Here is a 21,644-nt window from a genome sequence, read left to right as displayed (position 1 = left end):
AGGACCCCCCCTGCCCCACACAGCGGGGTTCCAAGGATCCCCAACCCACACGGCGGGGTTCCTAGGACCCCTGACCCACACGGTAGGGTTACTCCCACCCCACAAGAGGACCTGGGACATCTCCCAGTTCCTCCAGGGTTGTCGTGCAAGCGCGTCTGCTTCGACAACCCTTTACGAATCAGAGCGGCCATACTCACAAGGGAAAACAAAGTAAAACAGACAAACGACAGGACAAGACAAATTAACAAAGACAGCGCTGTTTTACCTTTGGAGTCTGAGGTCTCGAGGGTCTTTGGGGGGGTATCCCGGACAAGCCCCCACTAATATGTAATGCCAAGGTCACAGGACCCTCCACAAGAAGACCACCTAGAGTCAGACTCTACAGCTGTTTTATTTAAATGGGCTGCAGCTCAGGCCTTGTCTGCTCTGACACAGCGGAGCCCAGGAGGAGAGCCCCAAGCTCAGGATTTGCAGGTCTTATATAGGCACACAATCAACCAGGTGTTTTGATTACCACCACGTGTTGCTTTGCTAGACAGAAACAAGCAACACATGGTCACTGCCTAAAACTTTAACCTTTCAGTAAGAAATATCTTGAAAGTGTTGGGAAAATATCAACCATTCCAGAAAGCTAGGAAGGTATTGGTATTTGGTCCTGGCAGAAACTAGGTGGGGTGGGGCGTGGGATGGGGGGTGAGGGGAGACACATAAGCTTAGAAAAAACTGGAAAGGCAGGAAACCAGAAACAGTCTTCTAGCCAAAAGAGCAGGTGAGAACAGTGTTCAGTCCATTAGCAGCAGATCAAAGTCAGGGCACCAAAATGGTACAGGTGATTAGGGGGTTCCTCAAGCACCTTTGTGCCTGCACTCACCCCCTAAGGTAAGGATACTGTCCCAGGTGCAGCTAAAGAACCACAAGAGTGAGAAAACCATGAATACTGACTGACTAGAGAAGCAGAATTATACCTTAAGGGAAGGGATACAGGCAATTTGATTAATGACAGGCTACTGAAACAGGGACGGTACTCCACAAGGGATGCTCAAGTAATGACTATATGGAAGCTGCCAGAGCTTGGAGTTTTATCCAGTTGAGAGAGGTTACGAGGTGGCACTAAATCAGAGTCTTCCCATAGGAGCCCTCCCCAAATAATCTGGCCACGAGGCTGGTTTTCCAGCCGTGGAAATACATACCTTGGACATTCGATCCTCTTTGCTTTTCCTGATTCAACCCTGACCTAGGAAATGAGATCCAAAAGATAGGAGCTATCTTAATTGTATGTATTATCTTAATAGTATGTCATTTGCTGGTCATGGTTATTGCCAGCTGGGGGTTTTAGAATGAAGTCTCCTAGGAAGTGGCGCTGTGGCTCAAGTGGTAGAGCGCTCGCCTTGAGCTGAAGAGCTGAGGGACAGCGCCCAAGCCCAGAGTTCAAGCCCTATGACCAACCAAAAAAAAAAAAATGAAGTCTCCTAGGCATTTCCCCATACTTAGTCATGTCTTATCTCTCTGCCTATGTTATTATTTTCATGTTTAGGTTAAGGTCTGGGCTTGGTTGTTCTATGGATTAGAAGGGTATATAAACACAAAACCCTCACTGTGAGAGTAGAGAAATGGTATTCCTTCCAGAATACACATTGAAACACGCAGGGTATTTGGGGTCAGCTTCTTTTTTTTTCTATGTGTTAGTTGAGGCTAAGAGTAGCAAGGTTGGTGAGACCAAACATATGAGTGGATGTTGGAGAATGCCAGCTATTTTTTTTCTCAGGAAAAAGGAGCAGAGCAATTGAACTCCAGTAGAGAAATGTATTTTCCCACCAACCACTCTCTCCTGGGGCTTTGTGTTATAAGCAGGGGGGGTGGGGGACACACTTGAAGTGTGCAGTGGTGGTGTAGTCTGTGGAGAGGCAGGGGGATGGCAGGTTTGATACAGTTGTTATTGACTTCCAGACTTTGCCACTTCCTGAGGGTGATCTCAACTCGCCTGAACTCTCTCAGCTCCCAAGAAATTACCCTTTGATCAAAGTTTCCAGTCATTTTTCATTGGCTTACATCCAGGTCATTGATGAAATTTGGCATGCATCTCTAAGTCTAATGAACTCTATACCAAGCTTTCTTTCTTTTCTCTATTGGTAGATTGAAGAAGACTGTTTTTGTTTTTGTTTTCTTTTTTTGGTACTGGAGCTCAAACTCAGGACACTGTACTTGCTAGGCAAGTGCTTTGCCACTGAGCTACATTCCAGCCGCAAAGCACGGTTTTTTGGTGGTGATGAGCCTACCTTCTGCCTCCTGATAGCTCCAGGTTATCAGCCATGGCACCTTTTTCCAGAACCAGCCCCTTGGTCATTCTATATGACCTGTTCTTTCTCATGCAGGTGAGGCTAAGAGTTGGAGGTTGGAACTGGCAAAACAAAACCCCCCACAAAACCCCTACATTTAGACTTGTATGATGCTCACTTCTAAAATCAAATATGAAAACCAATGAAGCACTACTAAATATACTAGGGTAGTCTAAGCCTGGAGCTACTATGATCCATTTACTTGATGTCCCATAAGTGACACATATTTTATTTTGTAATGCTTTTTGCATTCTAATGCATGTTAGAGATACAAAAGAAGGTTTAAACTCTTATGCCACAGATTGCTTTAACACACTCCCTGAAATCATTACTGTGATAGAATGGTTCTCTCAAAGGATTCTTAAAATATCACAGTCAGACAGTTATACTAAAAATCATTCAACTGTGCATCCTGTGCACATTCACAGACATGTATATACACATATGTATATGTGTGCATACTTTTTGCTCAAATCTAGCAACCTATCTCCTACCTGTGCATTTCTTGAATGCTTTGTGCCATGTGTATTCACACACACACACACAAACACACACACACACACACACACAAATCCACAGCCTTAGGTAGCTGGTAGCATATAATATTGCTGCCCAAGCTTCCTATGTAACCACCGCCAAGTCTTACTGCCCACTCATGTCCTTCCACCAATACTGCCAAATTGCTAAAGATTTCCTCTCCCTCCTAAACAAAAAGAGCAGGAGATTTTTCTTTCTCTTAAATTCCCACATTGAACTATAGTCACTTATGAAATTACCTGAACAGGTCACTTTCACCTATGAGATTCTATACAGGAAACAGTCAGATAAATTTCACACAGCAAAGCAAAGGTCCAGGCTCCTGATTGAAACATCCATTCTCAATTAGACTCTAGGGCTGTCTTGGTGAACCTCTCACCTCTCCTGGGCACCATTTTGCTAGGACCTGTGATGTCACAGTGAGACCCTCCAAACCCCAATTCTATGGTATGCTTGGACTTAGGGATGGTAGGATGCTTTCCACTTTTACTTGTAAGATCCTAGGATGTATGCTTTTTAACTTTGGAAAGCTTTTTTTTTTAACAATTCAGGGAAAAGAAGTATGTCCAAAACTTCAGAGACATGATGCTCAGGTAGGAGAGAGAAAACAGGCATACAAAGATAGGTCAGGCGCTTTCCGCCCTTACTGAGCCAGGAAAGAACATGATAACGGACCTCCTTCTTCTAGAGTGCCCTTCTCTACACATGCCACATGTCACATGTCACGTGAACAAGCCCTTCTGTGGTACGGTCAGACCTACTTCTAAGTTAAGATAACTGAAAGAAGACTTTATAATAATAATGGTCACTTTTCTCAAGCCCTTTTCTCAAGCAGACATCTTCTTTTTGCAGCGTCTGACATCTATTAATACACGAGCTAGGGACCCAAGCACCTCAGAAGACAGTTTTTAGAACAAAGAAATAGTTCAAGGTGTCTCCTTAGAGAAAGGAAATACAAAAAGGGTTTTTCTCCAGGTAGCTCTGGCCTTCCAGCTCTCCCCAGCCTTCTCATTAAAGGGCACCTAAAGGAAGAGAAAGCAGCAGCTTAATTCTCTGGTTTGACCTCTGCTAACAGAGCAAGCTTGTTAATTTATCCCTGTGTTTATCTAAAGAGCGTGAAGAACATATGAAAGAGCTAGAGGTGAAAAAAAGAAGGGCTTCTCTTTGTCCCTTGAGTTGCTGTAACAAACCGACTGCTTGAGCTCATAAGCAACTGAAATTCCTTTCTCATAGTTCTGCATGGGGAAGTCCATGGTCCATGTCCTGAGCACCACCTCTCCATTCACAAATGGCCCCCTTTCCCAGTGCTATCACAGGGTAGAAGCAGCAGTGGAACTCTCTGGGTTATGATGTATGGGCACCAATCCCATCCATGATCTCACAAGCGAACCACTTCCCAAAAGGAGACCCACCATCTAATACAGCCTAGCCTATTGGGTTGGGACTCTAATAAGTGATTCTCAGAGAAAACAAACATTGAGACCATCCCAAACTGTACACCCTACAGTCCTGTGATTTGCCATCGGGGATATGTGCTTTCCCCAAGGTTCCAAGAAAGCTCAACTTGGACGTGGGGTACAGGCCTACACACCAGGCCCTGGGACACACGATTAGCCAGAGTCCTTGCCTGCGTGGTGGTCGTAGGAGCTGGGGAGGAAAAACTTAGGAAGTCAGATCTCTGACTTGCTAAGGACCATGACCTGAGCAGGCCCTGGGAGCCCACGACGGAGCTAGCTCACAAATGACCTCAGAGGCCCATGGGTGTCAACCGGAGCAGCAGCAACCTCAGCAGAGAGAGAATTATCCATGCACACATTGGTTCACACCAGCCTGCAAGAGTGCACTCCTGCCTAGCTCTTCCCAATTCTACACTCAATGACACCACCAGAACAGCTTCAAGCCAGCCACAGTGGGACATCTATCCCACAAAATCTGGAAACACTACAAAAAGAGCATTTTTTTTCAGAGAGCTGATTGTTAACCTTTTACTGGCATTCCACCACCCATTGCCCCCACCTTGGCTTGTGCATACCGCTGGAATGAAGGCTGGACTAGGAAGGAGAGGAAGGAAAAGAAAAGGGACCACACGCAGCCCACCCCCTCTCCAAGCCGTTTTGTGCAGACACAGCTTCAGATGGCTGAGGAGAGCAGTTATGAATCATATATGAGGTTGATGTTATAAACAATACTGTTGGGTTGATTTTGGGGGGGTCCCCATCGTGAGGCCTGCCTGAACTCTGGGCCTGGGCCTGTCCCTCAGCTCTTCAGCTCAAGGCTAGCGTTCTACCACTTGAGCCACAGCACCACTTCTGGCTTTTTTCTTTTTGCTTATGTGGTGCTGAGGAATCGAACTCAGGGCCTCAGGCATGCAAGGCAAGCACTCTACCACTGAGCCACCTTCCCAGCCCCTGTTGGGTTGATTCTAATAAAGAAACCATGGAATCATCCTAGATGCCCCTCAGTGGGTGAATGGATCAAGAGAACATAGTATATGTACACAATAAAATTTGACTCATCTATTAGGAAGAACGATATTGTGGCATTTGTAAAGAAATGGAAAGACTTGGGGAAAATATGTTATGTTATGTAAGTCATGCGCAAAGAGACAAAGGATCCATGTTTTCCTTACATGTGGAAGCTAGATTTAGCTTATGACTTCCTAAGTAAATATGTTGGGTAGGATGCAAGTGTTCATATAGATGTAGTAACTGAAATACAGTACATTCAAGGAAGATCTCAAATAGAGTAATTTGTTTGAAAACCCAAACCAAAGTTCAGCAAAATAAAACACCAGGAAGCAGGTACTCAGAAGAGATGGGATCAAGTCAAGGGGTGAGGGGCTGACCAAGGAAGAGGAGAAGAAGGGGGAAATGTAGACAAGAATCCAATGTATATCCTGAAAAATGAAGAAGCGTGAGGGAAGAAGTGGGAGGAGAGCGATGGGTGAGAATGTGGAAAGGGGTAACATTCATCGTTACATTGTATTCATAAACTGCTTCGTTAAATGGCAACTCCTTAGTACAACCACTTAAAGATAATAATAAAAAAACAATTATAAGTAATTAAAAGAAAAGAAACCAAAATCTATTCGAAGTCTGCCCATGATATAGGAAGGGAAAATCAGTTGTGTCCCAGATGAAGACAGTAACTGTACGGAATACACATTCTTTGTTATATCTAGTAAACAGAGGCATCAGGAAACAGGGTTGTCTTCTCGCAGGCAGGGAGCTGAGCCATAGAGACCTTCCAAAGGCACATGCGTCCTTCTCCCCCTGTACCTGAGCCCTAGTCCTTGCCTAGCTCCTAGGCTACTGTATGTTCTTAGATTAATGAATTGCTTGCCTCCTAGGGCCTCCTTCTCATCAGTGAAAAGGTGAGCAGAGGAGAGGAGGCTTCTCAGGCCAGCATGTACAACTTCCTCTGGAGACCCCATCCACGTGGTCTCCGCAGGCCACTGAGTCTGTCACCATGGAGGCCTAGAGTCACTACCTCCAAGTAGTGCACAGTCAAGAGAGGAGAAAACAAGCAAAGTGAGCCAACAGGCCTCGGTGTGAGAATCTATAGCCAATCCCTCATGCTGAGCGTCCGGAGCAGCAATGTAAGGTTTTAGAGTCCAAGCCCTGGAATTGGCTTATGGGGATCTGTAACTTCCTTGCATTGTGTTCTCCGCAGGGGTGGGGATTTGAAGAGAGCTTCACCAGGAACATTCAATCATGGATCAACATAATCATAATGGGAACCACCTGAGACAGAGGGTTGTAAACTGCTGTGAAAGTTTAAGAGTTGTTGAGCAAGTTCAAAGAAGAACACAGCTTCCTAACACTTGAGTTACCTGGCTGTACATAGTATTAGTTATGATATACAAGTTCTTCAGTTACTTGGAGCCCAGCCACACCCACTCCTTTGTGTGATTCCCGTCTCTTTCGGGCAAGTGGGATGTTTGCCACAAGACTATATGGCCCACTACCTAGCTTGGCAGAAAGTCTGCCTACCAATGACATATCTTCTTCTGTAATCTGTAATTCCTCTTCTTCTCTAATTAATGAAAACATTGATCCCACAAACTCAAGACAGGTGTCAGCAGTTTTCCTACAAATGTCTTTAGACCCTGGGAGGGTAAAACAAAGCCAGCCATAAGAAATCCTAGAGACTCAGGAGCCTGAGACCTAAAAGCTCACCAAGCCAGCCTGGGCAGCCTGGCCAGAAAAGTCTGTGAGATTCTATCTTCTATTAACCAGCAAAATGCTGGACTGGGGGCATGGCTCAAGTGCTAAAGCACCAACTGTGAGCAAGAAAGCCGAGCAGCAGCCTCAGGGCCTGAATTCAAACCCCATACTGACACAAAAGAGAAAGGGCAGCTGGGCTGTGCACAATCTTCATGCTTACTGCTCCATACCTGTTCCTCACGGCGGCCCTGCCTGCCTGACCCTCAGCGCTGCCTTGTGCACTCAGTGGGAGAACACGCACCAGTGCTGCATGGAAATATCAATCACTCTCAACTCAAGAATCAACCAGACAGGATCCCCCTCCCCATTTGCCAGTTTCAGCCACGTCCTTCCCCAACCTTTTGGCTAGTTTCAATAAAAATGAAATTTCATCTTGTCATCAGCCATATGACTGGTGACAGCTTTCCCTTCCCTTGTTGTAGGCTGGTATTGAAGCTGAAAGGACCTGAATCTGGAGACAAATATGGTATGGCCCTTCCTTGTGGGTAAACAGAGAAAGAGTGATGTGCTTTCTCGCTGTTACCTCTCCTTTAGGACCAAGACCTCTGGTTTACTGGGGCACAGAGGCAGGAGAGAGGGAAAAAATCAACAAGCATTTGTGGTGAGCATATGTGGCTGTTATTTGGGGTGTCTTTGTTCTTGGTGTCTCCTGTTAGGGATCACTCTTCTCTGGTCACCACCAATTAGTCAGCAATACTCTAGGATGACAGAGAGGAAGAAAGGCCCAAGGCTCCCTGCTGTGGCCAACTTTACACTCAGAGAACCTGCCCTGCACTAGGGCTGATATGAGAACTTCTACTCCAGATTCTCAGCTCTTCCTGTCCCATTTCCCTCATCCGGTTACTATTTGGACCCCTCACCTGACACATGCATTCATGGGGTCAAAATTACATGTTGAAGGGTCTTCTGTGGTATCCAGAAAGCCATATAAGATATACAAATATATTATATATGGTATATATATTAATTGTATAATTAATATATAATATATACAATATATGATATATAATATGGCTAACATGTAACATAATATATACTAATATATAATCTATAATATAAATATTAATGTTATATGATATTGTATATAAATATAATATATATTGGTATATATTCTCCATGTCATCATACTTCCTTGCCTCCAACCCCTCTGATTCCCTCCTCAGACTTGTTGTTCCTTGTTCAGGCCCACTCAGGAACAGGGCTACATAGGTCACTACTTGGCAGGTGTCTATTCAAGGAACCAGATGTTAGACTCACCTTCACCCCATCTCCTGTATGATGCGCTGGTTCCGCATGGGCACCTTCTGTTTGCAGTATCATTTTCACTTTCTTCCTCATTGGTCACAATCTATATGGGGCAAAGGAATAGCCTCACCATACCCAAGAGAGTAAGCCAGAGTCTGGTGGGAAACCATGTTAACAGTGGATTGTGGGCTTCCTGAGGACTCCACTGTGAGTGATGCCAGTTAAGGTGATTCAGGAGGGACTTGGGGTAGGTTTTAATTTCCCGAGGCCTTTGTCAGACTCTAGTCACTAAGTACTCCTTGGCAGAAATGGTTCAGCAGTTACTGAGCTCATCAATGCTTCATTCGAGGGGGACAGGCTCCCTCGTGTGGCCAGAACAAAAATTGAATTAGAATTCTACACGGAGAAAAAAAGTCATGTTTATTTCCTTGTTCTGGGGGTCTTTGCATGAGAACGTCATTATGCAGACAATTTAATATTGCCACTCTTGGGCATTTCCAACATAAAAATAATTTTTCCCAAATACAGTGAAGTAATTTCTGACATTTTAAAATATAATCACTTAACACTCATTAGTTCTTTCTGTTTGTCTCTCTGTGTCTGTCTGTCTGTCTTTCTCACTCTCTCTCTCTCTCTCTCTCTCTCTCGCTCTCTCTCTCTCTCTCTCTCTCTCTCTCTCTCACACACACACACACACACACACACACACACACACATTTTTGGTAAACTCTTCCTGATTTTGCTGTTTCTTCCAAACAGGAGGTTTAGGGTGGAAAGAAGCCAAGAGTTCCTTGTCTGTCCCTGTTAGTTTGTGCCTTGAATGTACAGGTGTTGTTGTTGTTTTTATGAAAACCCATGGCACAAGAACTGCATACCTTACAAGTGAAGAAACTCCATTCTAAAGAATTCTAAAGGATTTTATCAAAGTCACCCAACTAATGATGTCAAGATCAGAGATCAGCACATTCCATGATGACCTCCAAAGACTTGTGATCTCTGATATACTAGACATTCCAAGCCACAGCTCCCCTCCTCCCCCATCCCCCAACCTCGCCCCAGCCCCTGAAAATACTACTGCTGCTTGAACTAAGAGCCTCAAACTTGCACTTACCCTTTTCATTATACTGTCTGACCTATATCTTCATTGCTTACTTTATGCTAGTTGATTAGTCTGCCTGGGCTGGCTTTGAACCATGATCCTCAGATCTCAGCCTTTTGAGTAGCTAGGATTACAGGTGTGAGCACTAGCATCCAGATCAAAGTTACTTTCAATCAATGAATTCATTTAACCAGTGTGGCACTGTCTCTCCCTCAGTTACCCAAGTGTGTGCCACCTCATGTTGCCTGTAAGGAGTCACTCCTGGCTTGACTTTCTCCTGTACCCCAGTAAATACTCACAGCTGCCTAGAGATGGCCCAGAGCCCTTGTATTCTTAGAGTTCTCCCTTAACATGATTAACAACAGGTGCTAAGGTGAAAACAAAGTTTCAAAGGGAAATCCTCCCACATCCCTTAGTGCCCACTAACTCTTACTCCAGTGAGACCTTCACAGGCTTTTGTTGTTGTTGTTGTTTTATAGGAGGGTTGTGGTTCAGTGACCTTGGCCTTTGTAAGAAGATTCCTTTATCAAAAGAACAAAAACAAAACCTCAGAAGTTAGCATAGCGTTCAGATTCCATCTTGCTCGTGTTACTAATAAGAACATAGAAAGCCTAGAGAGGATGGGGGCCTCCTGAGCACTCCAGGGGCTCGTGACCACACACCTCCACAGTGCTCCCCAGGGACAGAGAAGAGCACAATGTGTGGTCCACTGCTGGCTGCGGCCAAAGACCTGGCCTAACGCTGCTCATGTCTTTGGTGTCAGATCCCCTCCCATCACGGCTGGGAGGAAGGGACCTGGCTTTTCCTCCTGGCCCTCAGCAGGGCTCACCTGCTCCAGGCCAGGCCAGGGAAGTGCACACAGGAGCAGCGCCAGGAGCTCGTCTGCAATTTCCGCAACTTCCTGAAGGGGGCGCGCCAGGCCGCGGGAGCGGAGAATGGGCTGCAGCTGCCTCTGCACCTCTGAGCTCCCGGTGCGATGTCTGTCTGCTGATGTCTGTCCTCAAGTGGACCTGGCAGGGACTCTGAGAGAAGGGGAAATTGTATCTGTCTCAGGGTCCTGTGAGCCCAACTCTGGCTCAGCAGGAGGCGCAAAGACGGTGCTCCCGAATGACAAGAAGTCCTCAGGTTTATTAGATCAGCCTCTGATCAAGATACATTGTTCTCATAAATTGAAACCCCTTTATGTAACTAGACAGACAGACAGATAGATAGATTAAAAAATAGGAGATCATTTGTTCCTTCCTGGTGCTTAAAATACACCACGAACAAAACAAAGTTCTAGCCTTTGCTTGGCACCATTTGCTCCTTTTAACTAGAGGCCTTTATGATGGAGCCCCCTCCCCTGTCTGTCCCTCTGGCCCCCAGGGGTGCCCTTTGGTTCCTCCAACCTCATTAACAGGGTTAAAAGCAGGCCCTGGAGACCCTTGATGCTCACCAAGTAGGAAAGACTCAAAGGGCCTCTTTGGCAAGAGTATTTTTACCAGGTTGAAGTAAATTGCTGTTATATCCATGCTTAAACTTCTAGGATCTTTGGAAAGGTTTTCCCTCAGATGAAAAAACCAAAACAACAACAACAAAGCAAAATACAAGAGAAATTTTTCCCTGCTTTGCATGATTTCTAAAAGGGAGAGTAGATATCTCTCCGTGTCTCTGTCTCTCTCTCTCAGACACACACACACACACACACACACACACACACATGCACACACACACACACCATTTTAAAATTTGGATTAGTCCCAGGGCATGAGGTTCTGGGACACTCACTTTAGCCCATAACTGTCATATCCTAAAACACAAACATTGTTAGGAGGTGGGCATCTTTAATCTCAATTTGAAGATGAAAAAATAAAGTTAAATGGGAGAGGACTCAAGAAAATTTGCTGGGGCTCATGCCTAGGAGGAGGTTCCTCAGGACAGAGCTTGCTTATCAGCTGCATGAGCATTTGCAAATGATAAATCTCTGTGTGTGTGCTCAGGTCCTGGGATCTATCCCTTAGCTTCTGTGTTCAAGGCTAGCATTCTACCACTTGACCACTTGAGCCATAGCTCAAAAACCATAGTTTTTTGGAGATAAGAGTTCTATGGACTTCCCTGCCCAAGCTGATTTTGAGCTGTGATCCTCAGATCTCAGCCCCCTGAGTAGCATTGGCTTTTCCAACCATTGCAAACCTGGGCCCATGGTTTTTCACCCTACTAGTTTTCTTAGCTTCTCATTCACTCTACTTTCCAGAACCCCCAGGACTGCTCTGCTTACTGCTCCCTTTCTTCTCCTCCAGCCTCAGCTCTCTTCTTTGGAAACTCTAAATACCTCTTCTTATCCTCTAGTTCCTCAAGGAATGTCCCTCCATCAAGAAGTTCCTATGAGACTCACTGTCAACAGGCACAGTTCATTGATCAGTCACAGATTCAAATAAGCATCCAGAAGGCAGGAAGTTTATGTCTCAGCATCCAAAACATACGACTCATACATTTGTGTTCATTGAACAAATTTGCCATCTACACATAGCTTCTTAGAGGTAAGGTGTATAGAGGTGTTTACTAATTCTGACCCTCATCTTGGCATTCCAGCCTGTTGTAATCTATACTCTAACCCTCTCTTCTGCACGCTCTCTCTCTCTCTCTCTCCCTCCCTCCATCCCTACCTCCTCTCTCTCTCTCTCTCTCTCTCCTGCCCCCCCCCTCCTTCCTTCCCAGAACACCATGCTGCCGACTGATTCCTGGATTTGCACCATGTCCTTGTTCTTTCCTTTGAAATACTCCGCTCCTGATCAAGACTCTACCCTATCCTTCTACTTTCAGGCTCAGTTCCAGTTTATTCACAAAATGAGGTATTGTATTGTACAGAAAAGCTTTCCTCATCTATTTTAATCTGTTTCTGCTATAGCAAAACAGCCTAGACTGGATCACTTTAACATAACAGAAATTGAGTTCTCACATTTATAGACATTAGAGCTAGAGGTCAGGTTAAATTTTTCATCAGTAATCTCTGTTCAACCTCACAAGCAATAAGGTTTAAGTAAGAATTAAGCAGGATTATATGCATTAAAATGCATTGTAATTGCTAAGCAACAGAAGCCCCCTCTGATAAAGAACTATAACATTCAATATTGGAGGAGAGGGTAAAGTGTATCACATTTTTTGTGCCAGTACTGGACTTTTTTACCCAGGTTGACACTCTACCTCTTGAACCACAGCTCCACTTCCAAGTTTTTGCTAGTTAATTGCAGATAAGAGTCTCATTACGTTCCCTGGGCTGGCTTTGAACTGCGATCCTCAGATCTCAGCCTCTTGAGTTGCTAGGATTACAGGTGTGAACCACTGGTGCTCAGGTTGGTGTCCCAGTTGACTATATCCTCACTCATAAAACATCAAGGAAGTTGGTTGGATGCCAGATGCAAAGCTTTTTCAAATGAGAGCAAAGGCTTGTGGAAAAGATTTGACTACAGAGACATTTCTTTTTTTTCTTTTCTTTTTTTTTTGGTCGGTCATGGGGCTTGAACTCTAGACCTGGGCGCTGTCTCTGAGCTCCTCAGCTCAAGGCTAGCGCTGTACCAGTTGAGCCACAGTGCTACTTCCGACCTTTTCTGTTTATGTGGTGCTGAGGAATCGAATCCAGGGCCTCATGCATGCAAGGCAAGCACTCTACCACTGAGCCACCTACCCAGGCCCCTACAGAGACATTTCTAGATGGTTTTGTTCACTGCTGCATTTTGGCCACAGAGACTCACTTAGTATTGATGAAGTCATGAGTAAACCAGACCTGGGTAGAGGAATTCTTGGTTTCACACAGATTCTGTGACCATGGGCACAGTTCCTTGGCCTCTTGATACCTATCTCCAGGTAATAGCTAAAGAAAAAAGAAACAATACAGAGCCCTTGATTGTGAGGCTGACACTTGCAATGGTGACTTGCAGTGTTCCTGAGCTGGGTGTGATCCAAGGCAATGATTTCTAAACTATACCTCTCCAGGTCCCCGGCCTCCAGCCCTGCCAAGTCTCCACAGCTAATGAAGAGAAACAGAAGTTACTAGAGTTCGTGTGGAGAAGAACGTAAAAGAGGAAAGCCAACAGCTTCCAAACCTGAGACAATAACTCCCCTATTCCCTAGCTTCCCGGCAGTCAGCCTGCTTTCTTCTCCCTCCGAGTTCAAGGTGCTTTCTGGAACCAAAATAGCAAGATCAAGTCCTTCCTGGCAGCAGTGAATGGTACTGCTCCAGCCCCAGAATACCATTGGTAAGGCAGAAGCCTTCTCAGGTTCCCGGCTGGAGGATCAGAGGAGAGGAGCCAGCTGGGGCTCTGGCTCCTTGCAAGCTATCCTAAGCTAAGCCCACAGGCCAGCATCCAGGCTTAGGCTGGGGCATGGATCTCTCTCTAGAAGCCTGGAGTATATGTGCGAAGCCAAGGCCTTGGTCTCAGCTAGACATGTATGTAATACACTAAGTCCTTTAAACAGGATCTGAGAAGCTAGGTGTGCTTATGAGTGCATCTTCCTTGATGGCTTTGGTTATTGTTGCTCTTGTTTTGCTAGGACCAGGGATGGGATCCAGCAAACCCATTCTACTGAAAAACGTCCCCAGCCCTTGCTATTGTTTCTTTGGGGAAGGGCAGTCCTGGGACATGAACTTAGGGTCTAGGCGCTGTCCCTGAGCTTTTGTCTTCAAGGCTACTTTACTACTTGAACCACAGCTCTGCTTCTGGCTTTGGTTGTTGTTCGTGGTGGTGGTAGTGGTTGTGTGGTTTAAACTCAGGGCCTGGCACTGTCCTTGAACTCTTTTGCTTAAGGCTAGTGCCCTACCACTTTGAGCCACAGTTCCACTTCTTATTTTCAGGGTGTTAATTGGAGCTAAGGGTCTCACAGACTTTCCTGCCCAGACTGGGTTTGAACCGCTATCTACAGATCTTAGTCTCCTAAGTAGCTAGGACTACAAGTGTGAGCTACCAGCATCTGGCTTTGCTGTGTTTTTTGTTTCTTTTGCTTTGTTTTTTATCATTTATCAAGTGTAATTCTGTCAACTTGTAAAATTTCAAGATATAGTCCCCAATTACACACACACACACACACACACACACACACACACACACACACACACACACCCTGATTTGGCCTCTTCCCTGATGAGCTCATGTGGCAGAAACTACCAGCAGAACAAAGAAACCTCAACCTGGTGTGAATTGTAGAACAATTTATTGAACACAAACAAACAGAAGTCAGATTTCCTCTGCAGATTAAGAAACACTCTAGGTGCCAGCAAAGGGGAATTTCTGAGGAAGCATTCAAGACAGAGGCAGAAGTTCAAAGGGAAACCATTTAGAGCAAATACTGAATAGCTCCTTCTGACATGCTTTCATTGGTGAAAGAAATGAGGGCCCCGAAGGGAGGGAGAGAGAGGGAGGGAGGGGGAGAGAGAGACAGAGAGACAGAGACAGAGACAGAGAGAAAGAAGGAGGGAGGGAGAGAGAGACAGAGACAGAGACAGAGAGACAGAGAGAAAGAGAGAGGTGGTCCAAAGCCTGGGAGTGAGCGAGCTCAGAAGGCTTCCCCTGACCAAGCCCAGTGCACATGGTGTCCTTCAAGCAAGCTGGGAATAACAGTGGCTCTATACAGGCAGAAAGCCTGAACTCGCTCCCTCACGAGAGCTGAAGCCAAGAGCTAAGGAATTCCTGTGTGCCACTAGCTAGCATGTGGCTAGGTGGCTGTCCTAACCTCAGCTACTGCAGCCTCAAAATAGGAATGACAATGCCCAACTCCTTTGGGGTGTTATGAGGCTTATATGAACTAATGAAAGAGGAAATATTGACCAAGACAACACTTGTAAATGCAATGTAAATACAATCCTTTCTCTGTCTAAGCACCAGAAATAACTTGTTCCAAGTCCCGAGCTTGACTTGGGCCAAATGCTTTCAACCACTCTCTAGAGGGATCTTGGACAAATTCCAGGGAAGCAGCTTGTGCAAGCGGTCTGGGAGGACACAGATGGGACTGGGGCCAGCGGCCTCCTCCCAGAAAGCTGTCACCTTTGTGGTGACGCTGATACCTCCTCTCCAGTGGGCCCCCGGAAATGCTGAAGACAGCTCCAGCTAATGATGGCATTGGTAGCTTTGAGAGATTAGGAGCCTTGTAACTCATCTCAGTACTTAGTCCCAGGACAAACACAATGTTCCAAATGGTTGAACCACTCTCAATAATTGAGCATGAAGATCCAAAGCCTAGAGTATTTGGTCCCCATGTGCTTATTAAAACAGAACAAAACAAAACAAAACTTCCCCATTGATGTAAAAGTTTTTAGAATATATGATGATCCTTTCTGCTCCTTTACTAACAGCTAAAACAACACACACCTGCATAGGTGCCTGCATACACACAAATACATGTACACACGTACATACAAATATACTACTGCACAGACACCTATACATGCCCAGGTAAGCATTTATTGGAGAAAATCTTGATATTCTCCAACGTGTGCATGCGCATACACACATGCATACACACACACACACACACACACACACACACACACACACACACACACATACAGAGAAGCAGATGAGAAGCTAATGAAAGTAAGTGGGTAAGTATAATTATCTACTCCTACCTGGCCTACTTTGATGACAGTTATAAAAATAGCAGTCAGAAATAAGATTAAGTTCTATAGAGAAAACAAAATTTCAGATGTATCAAAGACCCATATATGAATTTTTAAAACTTTAGAAATTTTGAAAAAATCAGGAGAACAATGAAACCATTTTGGTACCAGGAAAAACTAATAAGAGGAAATCCACATGTCATCCAACAAACAAACAAAAAAAATGTGTCCACATAAAACTTCAGTTTAAATTAAATTAATTAAAATTAAAAATTTAAATCAGAAGACATCATTATAAAGGATATAACAAAATGATAAATTGTAAGGAATTATTTATTTTTTTTAGACGATCTTAATTTTAATTTTATCCCAATGGAGTTTGGATAGGTATTAAATTACAGGTAGATATAATTGTTTTCCTTGAAAACTTGATCATGTCTCTATCTTCTTCTTCCAATGTTACTAAGTCCAATGCTATCATTTTCATTATAAAGAAACTTCTGTTGGGATTGTAAGGAGTATTTCAACACTCATGTACAAAGAAATCTCCAAAATTCCAAGAAGATAATCCAATAGAACATAAACTGCCATGAACCAAGATTAATAATAGTCACATAAAATACGGAAGATATTCCATCTCAACTGATAAAAAAAATTAAAATTAACACAATGACACAACTGTTTTTATTTGTTACAAGTTCTTACAATTGCCAGCATCCTGTGGCAATGCAGGGCAAACAGCTTCTGCCATATGATATTAGTGAGCCTGTAAGTAACTACAAACCTTTATAAAATGATCTAACAGTATTTGTCAAAAATTAAAAATGTGCATCTAGTCTGATCCCCTTTCTAATTACCTTTTCTAGGACAATTAAAATACCAGTGAATAAAGCTAGCTGTCTGTGATTTTTTTAATTTTTATTTTCTTGTAAAAGTTGCAGTACAGAGAGTAAGATAATGAGTATTAAATCAGTAAGATAATGAGTACACTACTTGTCGAGCATTGTTTATGATCTTTCTATAGCATTTTGCTAATTAAAAATTCTGAATGACTTAAATTTCATTCAAAAGGTACTCCACAAAGAACTTTGCCAGAATCTGTGCGATTAAATGTTGAAAGCTCTTTCAACTATACTTCCCGCACGATAACTCTTCATCTATAAAAATCAAGCTAACAGTGGTCCCCACATCACAAGTTTAGCCGTGTAACTCAGAAGAAATTTTACTACAGACTGATGAACAATGAAAATAATTTTCAGAATTAAATGCATATATACATTTAAGCATATATATACATGGATATATACATGTTCACGTTTTGTATCAGCAAAGAAAAAATAAGGAAAGGTTACACGTGAAATTGTAAACGCAATTTCTCTTTACCATGTATATCACAGAAAAGAAGAAAAAATTTAAGTAGAAAAAAAATGGTAGGAAATATGAACAGATGATTGTCTAGAAGCAAATGCTAGTGGTTAATTGCAGGGAGAAAAAGGCAATCTTAGACAAGCCTAAAGTTTCGGAGAACTTTCTTAACTTAAAAGCCATTTCAGTTTCCTGTGCAGTCAAATTAGCCAGACAAATACTGCAAGACAGGCCCTGTGAAGCTGGCCTGTGTTTGTGCCTTGGGTAGGTGGGTGGAGAGGGGCATGTGGGGGTGGGGGGTAGGGTGGCATCTATGGTAGAGAGGAGCATGTGGAATAGAAGAAGGACTGTGGGGTGAGGAGAGGCATCCAGAGTAAAGAGAAGCAACTGGATACGAGGGCAGGAATTTGTAGCTGAAGAATAAAAGCTTTTGGAATGGTCCAAAACCAACTTGAGTTCTAATCCTTGCCTTTTCACTCTGCATCCATGGAGTTCAAATGGTCTTTGTAGGTTTCTTTTCAGCCAATTCCTTCATTTGGTAAATGAGTAAGTGAAGGAATAAATGATGTCTCATTCACACCAGGCCTAGGACAGGGAGCTCTGGTGTCTCAACCCTACTTCAGACCATCCTCTAGCACTCTGATTTTTCTCCTTCCTCCTGCATGCACATCGCCTTCCTTGCCCTGCCTCAGACAGGAGATTCAGATCACTGGATCTTCACTGTCTTAACTTAGATGTCTGCTGTGACTTCTACCTGGCATGTCACTAATCTCTTCTGCATTGAGGTGATTTTAATTCCATTCAAAGGCATGCTTTCAGCCTCTCTGTGTCTATCTCTCTTTCTCTCTGGGTCTCTCTCTCTCTCCCTCCCTCCCCCCTCCATATCTCTCTCATACATTAAAACAGGACTTCTAGGACCCCTTGCTTGGCACAGAGCTTTTGGAATAAGAATCCAGGATAGTATATTAGGTTAGTTAGCAACAGAAAGTTTCCAATACACACAAAAAAAAATGGCAGAAGATTAATTATAACAATTTTACATTAATTGAAAAAGGTGCATTTAAAATGCATCGATCTTTTAAAATACCTTGAACCGACACAGAGAGCAAAGCAGTCTGTCTCTTTGCAAAGGATGAGTCTCTGGAGAGCTGTGAGCAAAGAGCTGGAGGCCAGTTTCTGCTGGACTAGTAGTCAGGAGGCTCCAGCAGGCAGATGGGATCCCTTTAGAACTCAGAGCCCAAGATTACCACCCTAAGTGGACATGAATAATTCTATGCTGCTGTCTGGTGAGACAGTGTTTCCAGCTCCTCTATTCCTGCCCAGCTCCTCGGGCAATGGAGTTCACATACTCTGGGGTCTGGAGTCTCTACTACTGTTGAGGAGTTCTGTCAGTTCCCCAATGTACTTGATGGTGTACTTGAGCGTCTGGATCTTGGTGAGTGGCTGGCCTCTCTGGCTGTAGACAGGTGGCAGGTAGTTCCGGAGAGTGTGCAAGGCATCTGCCAAGGTCCGCATCCTGAGCTTCTCTCTCTCGCTGGCCTTCCGTCTCCGCTGGACAGACATCTTGACTTTGGTGCCTTTTTGAGCCTTGGGGCCATCCGTACCCTGCAAGTAGGCAGGCTGGAAGGCCAGCATATTGTAGTCCACTTCTAAGCCACCGGCCCCATGGCTGCTGCAGCCATCACTGCCCCCACTGCTGGTCCCATCGTGTTTACAGGGCAGCCCAGCCCCAACTGGACAGGGGGAAGCAGAATAAGACTCCAGTGATGGAACTGGAGAAAGGCTCTGGGCTGGGGAGGCCTGGCTCAGCTCGAAGGGCCTTGTCCTGCTTTTCCAGTCCCAGCAGGACAGCAGGCCAGGGCTGCTGGAGGAATCCAGGCCATCCTCCAGGCTGAGGAAGGTCTCCTGCAGGTTGTCCATGCCCTCCCGAGAGGCACAGCTGTGGAAGAAACAACTGCCTGGCAAGTTGAGAAAGAAGAGTTCTGTCTCCAGCCAGGGAAGAGCTCTCTTTTATGATGGTGGGGGAGAACAGATGAAGTGGCAAAGAGGGCCGGGTGGAGAGAGTTCAAAAGAAAACCCAGGACCAAGATGGAAAATGAACTCTTCAGGTGTGACTTTCTCCTCATTGATAATTAGCATCTTCCAGCTAAAATGTCTTTACACAGAAAGGCCTCCAAGAGAAGAAAAAAGGAATTATCTTGTTGTAACTAAACCAATTAAGGCTCCATAACTAGACTTAGCATTGTGCTGTGGAACTCATTAATGAGGGAGGCAAAGAAAACAAACCTGGGCATGAACAAGAAGGAGGGGCTGGCCCAGGGGCCCAGTGAAGAGACCAGAGAGGCCTTCCCTCCCTGTCTCCTCCTGGCAGCCTTCTTGGATATATCAGAACAGAAGAAGTGCATTGTTGGAGAAAATTGGAGAAAGAGCACAGTATGAGGACATTGCTATATACCCTGAACATTGACTCACTCTTAGGTCAAATACAGATCAAAAGAGCTCCTATTTCCTGGGGCCGCTGGAAGGCTAGGACAAACAGAAGGCTAAAGATGGGTATCAGTTTCCTTCTTTCCATCCACTTGGGTAAATTTTCCCACATTTTGAAGAGCGTGGACATGGCCCCCACAGTGTGCCTATACACAGAATGACAAAGACCAGCCATTCTAGAAAGCCCAGAGCCTTCCTGAGTAAAGAATATTCCTCCAGAAGCTGAGAGCCCTGGATTTCACTGAGCACATTTGGGTTCCTCATAGTAAACAGATGCCAGGAAACCCCTTAAAGCCAGGATTCTTACAAGTATACCTGGCACTTAATCTTCTGAAGGACTTTTTAAAATCCAGTTGCCTAGTCACACCCTGTTTTTGAAATGTATAGAGGAAGTGTGAAATTAACAAGAGAGCTTGTTTTCCCCCACCCCAGTTCCAAATGCCACTGAATGTGTTAAGTTGGATGGTCCTGTGAGCTCCTTCCATTGCCTATAATGCCCCTGTGGACCCTATATTTGAGGGGGGGGGGAGGAGAGAGGGTCTGTGTTTCTCCATTTGTCCCACGAACGTGACTTTGTCCCCATACAACTAATTCTACAAATTAATATGAACATTGGAGTCCCAGGGAGCTACATTTTAGAGTAAAACATGAAGATGTCCTTTACCATAGTTATTTAAGTCTCTTTGCAATTACTGCAAAGAAACGTTCAGGACCTAGTTAGGACGTTTATGGTATTTTTTAATTAGCAAGGCTCAGGGAAGAAAAATGTTAAGCGAATGATCTATAGAAGAATGCTTTTAGTTTTACCATTTACTGAAGGGCACCAAGCAGGATGCGGAGTTGTAATACAAACAAAACATAATTTATGTAGTAAACAGTGTTTCCTTCTCCTTTTTCTTTGCTTTCAAGTCTTGTTGGGAAGCCTAAAATATGCTGAAACTGCTCAAGGAGCATAACATATAGAGTAATTAATCTGTTTTTTATTCTTCTTTGTGTATGGGTGGGGGGTGGGAGGGACTAGGGCTCTAAATTCAGGTCTGCACACTGTGTCTTGGCTTTTTCACACAAGGTTAGCCTTCTACTACTTGAACCACTCCTTTCTTTTTCTTTCTTTTTCTCTTTTCCTTTCATTTTCTTTCTCTTTCTTCCTTTCTTTTTTCTCTTCTTTTTCTTTTCTCCATTCTCTTTCTTTGATTTTTTCTTTCTTTTCTCCTCTTTTTCTCTTTCTTTCATTTTCTTTCCCTCTCTCCCTTCCTCCTTTCTTTCTTCCTTCCCATCGTTCTATCTTTCTTTCTTTTTCTTTTTCTTTCCCAGTATTGGAGAGTCAATTCAGAATCTCTCTTCTGGATTTTTCTGAGTAGTTTATTGGAGATCAGGGTCTCATGGACTTTTCTGCCTGAGCTGGCTTTGAACTGCCATCCTCAGATCTCAGACTCCCGAGGAGCTAGGATTACAGGCGTGAGCCTCCAGCACCCAGCGACTTTTTCCTTTTTTAATGGAGAAAATTCATCAGATATGAAGAAAGTGGGCCAAAGGATCATCTCTTTCAGCTCTAAAATGTATGAAAACGTCACTATGTTGTAAACATACTTGATTTAAAAAATACTATACTGGTAGCCAAGCTCATAATCTTAACTACTTGGGTGGCAGAGATCAGGAGATAGTAGTTTGAGACTAGCGTGAGCATAAAAGTTCAAGAGACTACCTTACTAGATGGTTGAACGTGGTAGCCCATAAATGTTGTCTCAACAATGGCTGTT

General features: G+C 44.2%; 1 protein-coding gene across 1 annotated transcript; it reads right to left on the bottom strand.

Annotated features, from left to right (window-relative positions):
• Positions 1-18,738: 18,738 nt before the first annotated feature.
• Msgn1 (mesogenin 1) lies at positions 18,739-19,317 on the bottom strand. The gene has a single exon (XM_042680733.1). It carries the CDS (start codon positions 19,315-19,317, stop codon positions 18,739-18,741), a length of 579 nt encoding a protein of 192 aa, XP_042536667.1.
• Between the last annotated feature and the right edge of the window lie 2,327 nt (positions 19,318-21,644).

Source organism: Dipodomys spectabilis, unplaced genomic scaffold (genome assembly GCF_019054845.1).
Source record: "Dipodomys spectabilis isolate Male_0828 unplaced genomic scaffold, ASM1905484v1 ptg000066l, whole genome shotgun sequence".
Lineage (NCBI taxonomy): Eukaryota > Metazoa > Chordata > Mammalia > Rodentia > Heteromyidae > Dipodomys > Dipodomys spectabilis.
This window is presented reverse-complemented; position numbering and strand designations above follow the sequence as displayed.

Coding starts and splice junctions, on each gene's coding strand:
- Msgn1 (XM_042680733.1), bottom strand. CDS start 19,317: ATGGACAACCTGCAGGAGACCTTCCTCAGCCTGGAGGATGGCCTGGAT.